This window comes from Prosopis cineraria, unplaced genomic scaffold (assembly GCF_029017545.1).
Source record: "Prosopis cineraria cultivar Desert tree isolate PC_DT_omini unplaced genomic scaffold, ASM2901754v1 PC14, whole genome shotgun sequence".
Classification (NCBI taxonomy): Eukaryota; Viridiplantae; Streptophyta; class Magnoliopsida; order Fabales; family Fabaceae; genus Prosopis; species Prosopis cineraria.
In genome coordinates this window covers 29,220,217-29,231,459 of record NW_026555345.1, presented here as the reverse complement: position 1 = coordinate 29,231,459, position 11,243 = coordinate 29,220,217, and the positions used below count along the sequence as shown (strand labels likewise).

Below are 11,243 nucleotides of genomic sequence, written 5' to 3'. Positions count from 1 at the left end.
GCGCATTTTAGGATACAAATAAATGTGTACAGTTTAACATTAGTGTGAACGTGAAGGTTTGAATAATTAGCACATTTATTGCTCCCTGTTTTACTTTAGCTTCGGGCAGACTTTTTGCCCTTACTCCTCTTCTTCTTCCTCCTCTTATTATTTAGTTATTTATTTATTACAAGAGAGACTGAGGTGACCAATGTTCAAGGTGGTCTGCAGGTTTTGAAAGTTCAAACACTTCACTGTAGTCATTAGTTGTGCTCTCCATTTTGGTCAACCCTGCTTCACTCTGATATCGGTTTCAATCCAGAGATTTCCTTTGGCTTCCATAATTTTGATTCTCTTTCTTTCATCATAATTAAATAAATGTTCAGTCAATTAATAATTAATCACTAAATTAAAAATTGTACTGTATTGTTTTTCCTCCTGTACTCCCTCTGTCCCATTTTGTTAATATTTTTAGAAGCGTTTTGGTGTTAAAAATATGATTTTTTTTAAATAAAATTTCATTAATGATAATTATTTCAAGGAAGAATTACCGGCAAGTACCGCACATTAATTCTAATTACCCAAAATCTGAACCCCTGATTTAGTTTTTGATTTTAGCAGTCACTCACGGGAAGGGGGAAATCCAATATCATATGTACCATGTAGTTCAAGATAATTTTTTTTAATCAAATAATTATGAACGATGAGGACATTGAAATCTATGAGCTTGATTTTTTTTGTTTGGCAAGTAAAATTCACAAATTACAAGGTTGATAAATTCGCGGTAAAGATATTTTGAGTATTGAGATGACGAAGACACAAATTCTATGGCGAAACTCTTGGGTATTGGATGGGTGAAGAAATTGACGAGGTCATTGTAATTCACGGTTCCATAAATTTCAAGCAGTCACATACCATGCCAGCCACTCCCACTTGCCTCGGCTCCCTGACCGTTCTCATTCGTTCTCCAATCACACCAAGTCAAGTTGTTCTTTTTCTGATGTGAGACAGAAAGTGCGAGTTATCGGAATTAGAGAGTGAACAACTCTCTCATGCGGAGTCCAATCCTATTCAATTCCGGATTGCAGCTAATCCGTTGCTGCTGCTATGCCCACCACCGTTTGTTGCCGTCAGTCTTCTCTTCTCCCCGCCTCTCTCTTCCTCCCTGACAACTCTAGGGTTTCGCTTCTGAAACGTCCGATAGGCCGGCTATCGTTCAACAGGATCTCCCCTCGTGTTCAATTTCAATCCCGGTTTCTGACTACCGTAAGATTTCTGTCTGCTTTTGTTTGCTTGTGTATTAATTGAATTTCAATATCTGCTCTTTGGTTGCTCGGAGAATTAGGGGTTATTGAAATATAGAATGGATGGAGATTATCAGGAAACAAAGGCGTTCTTGAATGATATTGTTCGAGTGGAAATTTTCAATATTTAATCTCTCTCTTAGCTTATCGGCATTTACTTTCCCTCAAAACGTTCTTTCGTGCCCTGCGCGCGTCATAAGAAACAAGACTGGTATCATTTTTCAGTAGGGAGCAGTGTCTGCTGGGTCGGAGTATCCAATTAAAAGTGCACATCTGCTCCATGTCCATAGAGGGTTTTAGACTATTAGGTCTTAGCAGTGGATCGTTCCCGCTGGATGCTTCTGCTTAGCCAGAACAAAAGTAATATTTAGTATTCAGGTTTCGATGGTGGCACTTTGAAGCATGAGCAAATAATGTGATATGCAATTATCAGTCTTGCAACGAAATTCAGCTTAAATGCTCTTCATTATCATTAATCAACGGAAAAGGATTGTTTCTCCCCGACACATGCATCCCCATTATCATTAATCAACAGTACCTATTTTATTTGAGAGCATAAAACCCATTTTGAAATCCAAGTTGAATCGCCTTTTCTTTTTAATATAATTTTTGAAATCCCATTCAATTCTATTCTGCATACCATACGAACCTGCCAGCTGAGATTCTCAGCTTGGATTGATATCAACTAGCGGATATGATTCTGGTCTTTAAACTGCTTCAATGAAGCTAAGCATATCTTATCAATGGTGAACCTGATTTAGAGGAGTGGTGCAGTGGCTCGATGAAAGATATTGCCATCATTTTAATGAGACGTCATTATTTAGACATATTCCTTCTGGTTGATGCTTCTTAATGGATTTGTTTTCTTATTTGATTTGTTAAAAGGAAGCTAAGGTTAGGGTTTCAAAATTGATGTCCTCTATTTAGCCAATAGTTAAAGAAATCATGATCAACAAATGCAGGGACTATAATGTATAGCCATTTGTAAGGCTAATGGATACTGCCTTTCTCTTTATTTAATCTTAATATGTCTAGGTTAGCAGACCTCGTCTGAAAGATGGGAAAATATCAAGGAATGGTAGTGAACTTAAGAATGGTTAAATGCTGTGTCTATGACACAGAATATGAAGTACCTAAATTGATTTTTGTTGGTAAGTTTCTTGTGTTTACACCCTTTTCTACTTCTATCTCTGAGCAACTAATTTTTGCATTTCATTAAGAATTGTCTTATTAAGGAAAACATATGATTAACCACTGGATGAAGTTGATCTGCTATGGTTTATCTTCTTGTCTTTCCATTACCCTAACTTCAATTGTTACTCCATTATAGAAATGGAGATTTTCCTGTTATAGGCATGAAAACTCTTCATCTGAGGTTCGTAGCTCGGAGCTCATTGAAGATGAATTTTCAGAAGATTTAGTGAAGCCCAACTGCGACCAATCCAAAGACTTAAATAGAGATTGGCTTTCGAATATTCACAGGGTATTGGTTTCATTTGTGGAGAATCTTGGATGAAAAGGAAAATGATATGTTTTTTAGCTCTTACTTTCTGTCTTTTTTATTTTGAACCAAAGATTAGTTGTAGTACTTAGTAAGTGCTGCCTTTTTCCATTTTATAGCATTTTCATTAATTGTTGTTGTTGTATTTATTGTTTAAGATTTGTTCTATTGCTTGCACATTTCGGGATCTTGGTTAGACTATTTATTGGGGCATATCTCTTTTTGTGTGTGTGTGTGTGTGTGTGTGTGTGTGTTTTCCTTGATATATTTCTTTTACAATTTTAGTGATTCATCTCACTGGCTTTGTTTTAGTAGTTAAGTTTGGAAAACATGTCAGCAGCTTAGTCGATTGATATAATCAGTTTATGCATCTTACCCATTGTTATTTTAACCTTGAATCTTAGATAATTTCAGATGAGAATGACTATGCTAATGGTATTGCACAATCCATGAAGCTGACTTAACTTTGTGGGATAAGGCTTTTTGTTGTTGTTAATGATTAAGCCAATCTTACTTATTATCTTGGAAAGTCTCAGGAAGAGTGAAGGCATTGTTTGCTGGTGTTTCAGGGTGCAAATGCAATTCTCGGCATGGAACCTTGGACTGTCCCCTGGACAGAGAAGACCATTGTTCAGGTAAAGGATTTTCTTTATGCCATCCTCAATGTTAATGGTTAACTAGGCATAAGGTTATCTAAGCTTTGATTTCTAAGTAAGGAATACAGAGTCATGAGTTTCTTCCATTTGATTTCTTGAAGTTTCTGAATTGATATAACATTCTTCAGTTAGAAAATTGGAAATGGATGTTAGTAATAAAGACCAGCACGTTATACCGTCTACCTGATTGATTACCAAATATGGCTGCTTAAAAGGAAAGGATGTCAGGAAAATTTATATTTTTGTGCTATTTGGATGTTAGTGAAGTTAATACTATTTATGTGATCATACTATTCTAGGGTTAATACTATTAGCAAGCTGAGAATAGTCTGCCCTACTAGGGAATGAATCGGTGTCGCATGTGGTGTGTATATTAGTAGCCAGGTCAGAATATGAATATAGTAGCCATTAATGATGCCTCTCTTTTTAATAATCTAGTAAATAGGAGATTTGATGCCTCTGCTTATTATGGTGTTGGTTATTTTTGTATTTGACACTTACAAAAAAGGGACTGTGTTGGCATCATCACGAATTGGACAATTCACATTTGATGGTTATTCCACACTCTAGTCTCTCAAAATTGTATTCCAAGGGATGAACATATATTTCAATATTTGGTGCTCGTTTCTGGGGGAAATCTCATTTTCCTCCTTGAGCTAAGGCTTAATCCAGCATTGTTTGGCGTTAAGGAGATATTGTTACTTTTTAAAGTTCAGGGTATTTGTGGGTGTTTCATTACGTCTCTAAGTTCATATGCCAGTTTTGTAATTTAACCTGATTTGATAAGGTCAGAATGTAGTTTTCCCACTTGAGCATGTTCGAACCCAATAAATCATATTTTAGGGTAGTAATTGTATAAGTCTTTTAGTAATTCATACTTTTGTAGATAATGATTCTGTATATTTATAAAATTTTGAATGCATGTCTATTTGGACTGCCAAGTCCAATTGTTATTATTATTATTTTTAAGCAAATGCCAAGTCCAATTGTTAAATGTTGGATTTTATTATATATTGTCCTTGTGGTGTAGGCTTGCTTCATAGCTCTTGATCTTCAAGAGGCGCTGAAGCTTTAACCTATTGCCTATTTGATAATTCTCTTAGGTAGCTTTTGGATTGATGGATTTGATTTTAAATTTTAGATTAAAAATCTCATATTTAAAATCCATGTATTTAAATTCTTGTTTTGAATGCTGTGAAAAATTGTAAAAGTAAACAAGAAAGAAGCTGAAGTTCGAAGCAAAAACGGAAGATTGGAAGTGACAAGTTTACTTTTATTTTTCAATTGATGAGAGAAGAGAACAGTAAATAAGAGGACTGGGGAGAATAACAGAAATATTGATAGTGAAAATGTGAAGAAAACAATAAGTTTGGAGTAGGTGGAATTTCAGATAACTAGGGTCTTGAGAGAATTTGAAATTACAAAAAAGTTATGATAAAACATGGATTTGGATTTGGATATCCAAATCCAAAGATTTTTTTTTATCCAAATGGAATATTTGGTTCAAATCCAAACTCTCAAGCATCCAAACGCACCCTTGTAGTTTTTAACTTGATCGAATTTTCTTCAATGCATCTGAAGCTCATTCATACGTATCGTCCTATATCATATAGGATAAGCATTATGATATGTAATAATATTGCCAGTTGTGAGTTAGAACTGTTAGTTTGAAGAAGATAATAAAATATTTTTGAAGGCTTCCTAACTGGAAGATTGCAATTTAAAATTTCAATATCAGGCATTTAGATTTTTTTTTTTAAATAACGTTTATAGTCTTGGACTAATTTGCAGTGGGTACAATGAGATATATATTGATTGCGGGATTTGCGCAGGCTGAGCATCGACAACCTTATGTGAGAACTAATATTGGTTTGGATGAATAAATCAGGAGTTGAATAAATTGGTCTGGTTGCATTATTCTCAAGTTATCTATCATTTCTTTAGGATACCAATTTGAGGCATTTTATTTAATATTTTTCATTTATCTTGTCTTAGTAATGCTTTCATTACATTTAGAACGGCAACTGAATTGTGTTTTCCAGGTTATGCTGCTATGGATTGCCTCATTTTGGTTAGTCGGATCTTGGATAGTTCCATTTCTGGCATACACAGCAGGGTTCAGGAAGGAGTCTCTTACATACAGAGGACAAGCCTTGTACAGCCTCTTGACAGATGTTGCTGAAGGTTTGGTTGGGATAGCAATACTTGAGCATTGTCTCGCAAAGTTTCAACCACTTCCATCCGACTGGTTCAAATTTAGACTCAAAGGCAAGTGGCCATTTGATGTTGGCCTAGGGTGCCTGATGTTCCCCCTTATTAACCAGCTGTCACAAGTGAATCTAAATTTACTGCCCATTCTTCCATCTACACCTGTGACTATTTCAAGTGTAGAGCAATCAATTGTGGCAAGAGACCCAGTGGCAATGGCCCTCTATGCAGTGGTGGTCTCAGTTTGTGCCCCCATATGGGAGGAGATCGTCTTCCGAGGTTTCCTTCTTCCATCTTTAACAAAGTATATGCCTGTATGGTGTGCCATATTAGTTAGCTCCGTAGCTTTCGCCTTGGCACATTTTAACTTGCAGAGAATGCTGCCTCTTGTATTTCTTGGAATTGTAATGGGTGTTGTCTTTGTAAGGTCGAGGAACCTCTTACCATCAATGTTGTTGCATAGTTTGTGGAATGCTTTTGTATTTCTTGATCTCATGAAATGATAGGTTGTGCATTATTTTTCCAGCCTTATCGTCTTCTCTACTATCCCCCCCCCCTTTCTTTTTTATTGAGCTTTCTTAATGTTGCTTCTTTTATTAACAAAATGATACTTTTTCAAGTTCTTGCTCCTTTCTAACATCAATGGCAATGATCATGTCACTGATCCTGCTAACAATATGCAAATAACTTTCCCATTCGGCCATTCCCCATGGATAAGAATAAGATTTCCATTTGCAGACCCCCCCCCTTCTCTGTGTGTATACGTGTATGTATATCTATCAAATAAAAAGTTGTGGGCTGAACCATATAACGCGAGCGGCAGCCATGCAGCTTGAATATATGTGTAAAACTCGAACAAAACTATCATCAATTTGAAGTTAGTTTATTTGCATCGGCATACGTGTTTCTTCTTAATACAAAGGCCAATACTATCATTTGTATTTATTTGCCCCTGTTATTCTTCCATCCTTGGCCCATGAATGAGGGTCTTCAATGCGTTTAGTTCTTCAATGACAGCGAGAATGCTATTAAACGAGAGTGCACCATTCATTTAACAGAGATAGCGAAACAAAAGATAAAAGAATAGAAAGTACTGTCTCCGGTCATGAATCATATTTGTAGATGATAAAATAAATAAATCATGTTTATAAGGCAAATAAACAGAAAGATATTTTTATTATACTTATAAATTAGGACTCATGTCATTAAATTTTTATTATAAATTTTTTCCTTTTATCCTCATTAAATGTTAATGAGATAAAATATGTTACTCCCTCTACTCTAAAATATAAATATTTTTCTTTAACTAATTTTATTTTAAAATATAAACAACTTAGTACATGTGAGGAAAAAAATCCTCATTTTACCCCTTATATTTATTAATCTAGATATTTATATTAATATATCTTTTACTTATTATAGAGTGCTTTGATAATTGTGATTAGAAGTAAAAAAAAAAGAAAAACAATATATATTTTTTATGGGAATGAAAACTTTATTGGTATGCAAATTTTTCTCAAAAATTAATTATATTTTGGACTAGAGGGAGTATTAAAGTATGTATATTTAATAGAAGTGCAGATGAAAATTTATTAAATTTTTAATAGTTAATGAGTTTTAAAATTTTTCTTGATTCTAATAAAAAATGTTGGAAGTAATTTATAGATAAAATTAAAGCACCTACACTCTATTCTTTTCTTATCTCTAATTAGTCACCCACTATGCATTTACTTAATAAGTTCAGTGATCTAGATCCTTACCAAATGCCCAAGCCACGCATTGATAGTCTCATTCACTCTAGCAACCTTTTGCTTTACCTTCAGCTGCGCTGGCTGGTTTGTTACTCCATACTTATCTACAGCTATGCTCTTGCAGAAACTATTCAATACTCAAAATGTAATGATGTCTTACCTAGGTGGCACTCCCATCAGCTGTTAAATGAATCTGGTTCTCATCAAATGGTCTGTATCACTGACAGTTAGACAGGATACTGGCACATCATGATTCCCATAAAAATTTTCCAGCTCCTTTTTGCAAGAATTTCTGTCATACTTAATTTTCTTTCGTACATGCATGATTGGTGTAACATTGTTTTCAGAATTAGACTGCATTAATGAGTGTTGGATTTACTTGCGAATGCTTATTGTCTTCAAGGGAGACATAAGAGGGGACCAGTTGTTTTCAAATCACTCTGCCTTGTCTCAAGAACTATTGTTCATGTCTGCTTCTTTATCCGACAACCCCAGGGGCCCTTGTCTGCTACATCAAACTTTCACACAATTTGCCAACCATAACTAATTAGTTCATTTCTGTATGAAAATGACATTGTTTTTATTATAATTTAAACCTCTCAAGATTTGTGCCCAGAATCACTCAGACTGGTAGTGGATGAAAAAGCATAAATTTTCCTTACCAGGAGAATCTCATGATATTTTCTTGTTTTTTTCCCTTTTGCCTTTCAGGTTTAACAGATTCAGGACAAAACATACAGTTACGTACGTGAATTGGTGACATGTAATTTATCCATTTCCGCCTTCAACATGAGAAACTGAACATGTCCATTGTCATCTTCACGTTTGTTCTGATGTTGTAAGCTCCGTAATGTTGTGCCAATTTGTTTCTTATTTCATATTTACACAGTTTGATTCTCTTCTTCACTGTAATTATTTGAATTGAATGTTCTATTTTATCAATTGAGCCAATCCTTCTTGGTCAAGAGAAGAGATCATTTATATCTGTCATTGCGTAATGTTTCAATTTGTCCGTATCTCATTAATTCATCTCCTTAATCTGATCAATGACTTGTCATAAATGTTGAAATTAACTGAAATATTTACTTCAATTTCTTTTTATATAAATATCATTAAAAATTGACTAGACTAAAAGTTAAAATTGTAATAGTCAATTTGACAAGGACTTGACTTGTTATATATTTCTTTCAAAGAACTTAGCTTAGTGTTCTTATTGGAAACAATACCTCCCACTAGGTTTATAGTTTCCGTTAGAATAGCTCAATGGTCAGGCATAAATATATTCATCAGGCCCTTTATCTCGAGCAAGACTAATTCATTGTATAAAGAAGTTCATGGCATGAGCATAAGTGACCTATCGATTCCAGTGTCTTTTCACTCTCATGAAACAATAATGTTGTCTACTATGAATATAATAATGATGGTGATGATGATTATGATGATTATGATGATGATGATGATGATAATATTTGCAATTGTCCGATGTAAAATGCATATCAATGTGATTTAGGTTGCATGATATAAAAAATATATGATTGTGGAATGGAATATATTATCATCTTGGTACATACATATGCTGAAGTAGTTGGGATGTGGTGATCAGAATAATAGAATCATCTTTTTAAATTGGTCACGTCAATCCAGAATTGATCAACACAAAACACAACAGGACAAGAAGAAAGCAGAGCAAGCTACCCAAATCAACAACACCGACTGTTCATATCAGTAAGAACTTGACTTATTGGTGATAAAAATGGAACCTCTGAACTACAATCTTAATACAGTTTAGTAGAGTAATATGTAGTATTGAAATAATACCTAGCAAAGACAGACTCTTAAAAGGAAGGTATTAAGGATTTTCCCTTGTACTTTTTTTAGATATATTTAGATTGATAAGAATTGAGAGGGAGGGGTTGATTAAATCTAAATTATAGGAAAATTCAAAATCAAACCTTCCCTTCTCTATATTTCTCAGGTCAAATGTATACTCAATGAAACATGCTGAACCATCGATACTGGTTCTGCTTTGTGTGTCTGAATAGGCAAGAACCTGCTTCTTTTCATTTCAATGAATATGATTTCTGATAAATTGAACTAAGTTCAATAAATAAACAAAAAGGGTCCCAAAATTTAAAGAAACAAATGATTAAAAAGGCAGGGCAAGATTAACTAGTGATGCAACAGGACATTATGGGTCTGGTGTAGGGGCTCACTTTTCTATTCTCTCTCTCTCTTCTTTTTTTTTTCTTTTTCTTTTTTTCTCATTTCCCATTATTAAAATCCATTGTCTCTCGCCAGACAACCACATTCCCAATTGTTGGAGTGAGATGATGTATCAAGTGTGTCTATATATATATATAGATATAAAGCATTTACTTGAGCCATAGCCCACCTTGTGTCTTCTTTCCTTACCTTCAGAAATTCCTGAATTATTTTGCATCCTTTCTTGTTCCCATGGAAACTTCCCAGCCTATTTCCATTGAAAGCTTCTCTTACAGTTGGCTAGTGAACATGAAGCCATCTCTTGAAGCTTGTGTTGATGCATCAGATGAAGCTTCTTCCTTCATAGAAATGGACCCAAGAAATCCACCTTCCAAGAGGTTCTTCCAAAGGAACTCGCAGGAATTCAAGTTTGACTTCCCAGTTTCTCAGTCTCCTCTTTCTCTAGTTCATGCAGATGAGCTCTTCTCCAATGGCTACCTCACTCCTTTTTTTGCTGATTCCTTGAAGATGGAATCTTACAGTGATTCTGTTTTATCAACCTCCAACCTAGTTCTTCCTTCTTCTTCTACTTCTTCTTCTTCAATAAACAGCATGGGTCCCACAGGCCAGGCTTCTAGATGTTCTTCTTTGAAGAGGTGCAGGACGTTGTCAAGGAGGGTGTTTCAGAAGTATCTCAACTTCTTGAGGCCTCTATGTAGAAGACTGAGAGGTCGTCATCAGAAATCAGGTTCAAATCATGAAGGTTCTGGTAAAAGAGGTTATTATGAAACATCCCCAAGAATCAGTGTTGCTTATTCTGCAGATGACTGGAGAAAGTCTTGTGATTCTGAGAGCTCAATCTATGAGGCTGTTCTTCATTGCAAGAGATCCATTGGTACGTACGAATTCAATAGCAGAAAAACTATTCATGAGTTTTCACTTTATACCTTAAACTTTAAGCTAAAATGATATAACACCATGGACTACATAATCTTGTTAATCTTTACTTAGCATATGATTTATCAATCTTCGTATAATAACTTCAATTATACTTTTGAATTGAAAATGGTCCATGGAAGAATAAACTATCCATTAGCAGTGTATTGTGATGAAAACAAAAGTCGATAGGACTCGTATTAACATTTGAATCAATTTTTTTTTTGCAGAAAGGAGTTAAGAATGGTGCAGAAGGAAAGAAAGATGAAGAAATGTAAAAAGGAGAGAGAAAGATTGGAGACAAAAGGGTAAAGAAAGAAAGAGAAGCAATAGATTCAAATGGGAGCTGAAGAAGAAGACGCTTTAGGAAGAGATTATGAGCTACTCATCACAGGGTCTTTGTTCTTCTCTGCTTGAATGATAATGGTTGTCACAGCCAAATTAATAAAGAAACAGTACCAAATGCATGCAAATTAAGAAAAAGGATGTGTGTGTGTGTGTGTGTTGCATTTTTGTTCTTTTATATCATTTTGTTGATATGGGGAAGGAAACACTCTTATTACCCCTACGGAATATTTTACTTCATTTGGTGAATCAGTATGTGTAAATTATACATGATTTAGCAGCGAAAGATTTTCTCAGAAACTTTATTTGTTCCAAGCAGCCTCAAAGCCCAAGCAACTTCTATATGTCAAATTGTTAAAAA

The 11,243-nt window shown here is 34.7% G+C and overlaps 2 protein-coding genes across 3 annotated transcripts; both read left to right on the top strand.

Moving 5' to 3' along the window:
- Nucleotides 1–719: 719 nt before the first annotated feature.
- On the top strand, nucleotides 720–6,173 carry LOC129292961 (uncharacterized). 2 transcript variants are annotated; one of them, XM_054930713.1, is made up of 4 exons: nucleotides 725–1,245; nucleotides 2,614–2,766; nucleotides 3,354–3,419; nucleotides 5,483–6,173. In XM_054930713.1, the coding sequence occupies exons 1-4, from the start codon at nucleotides 1,087–1,089 to the stop codon at nucleotides 6,149–6,151; spliced, it is 1,047 nt and encodes a 348-aa protein (XP_054786688.1). In that variant the 5' UTR covers nucleotides 725–1,086; the 3' UTR covers nucleotides 6,152–6,173. The 2 variants fall into 2 exon arrangements, with proteins under 2 accessions (XP_054786689.1, XP_054786688.1); XM_054930714.1 differs by lacking the exon at nucleotides 2,614–2,766 and having other exon boundaries at nucleotides 720–1,245.
- A 3,557-nt stretch (nucleotides 6,174–9,730) lies between these two features.
- Nucleotides 9,731–11,243, top strand: LOC129293833 (probable membrane-associated kinase regulator 6). The gene is made up of 2 exons (XM_054931945.1): nucleotides 9,731–10,496; nucleotides 10,768–11,243. The coding sequence occupies exons 1-2, from the start codon at nucleotides 9,854–9,856 to the stop codon at nucleotides 10,776–10,778; spliced, it is 654 nt and encodes a 217-aa protein (XP_054787920.1). The 5' UTR covers nucleotides 9,731–9,853; the 3' UTR covers nucleotides 10,779–11,243.

Bases quoted from the DNA above. Each gene is read 5' to 3' on its own strand.
- LOC129292961 (XM_054930713.1), top strand. From the start codon at position 1,087: ATGCCCACCACCGTTTGTTGCCGTCAGTCTTCTCTTCTCCCCGCCTCT. The intron at 2,767-3,353 runs GTATTGGTTTCA...CTGGTGTTTCAG, and splicing joins GGCTTTCGAATATTCACAGG to GGTGCAAATGCAATTCTCGG. The intron at 3,420-5,482 runs GTAAAGGATTTT...TGTGTTTTCCAG, and splicing joins CAGAGAAGACCATTGTTCAG to GTTATGCTGCTATGGATTGC.
- LOC129293833 (XM_054931945.1), top strand. From the start codon at position 9,854: ATGGAAACTTCCCAGCCTATTTCCATTGAAAGCTTCTCTTACAGTTGG.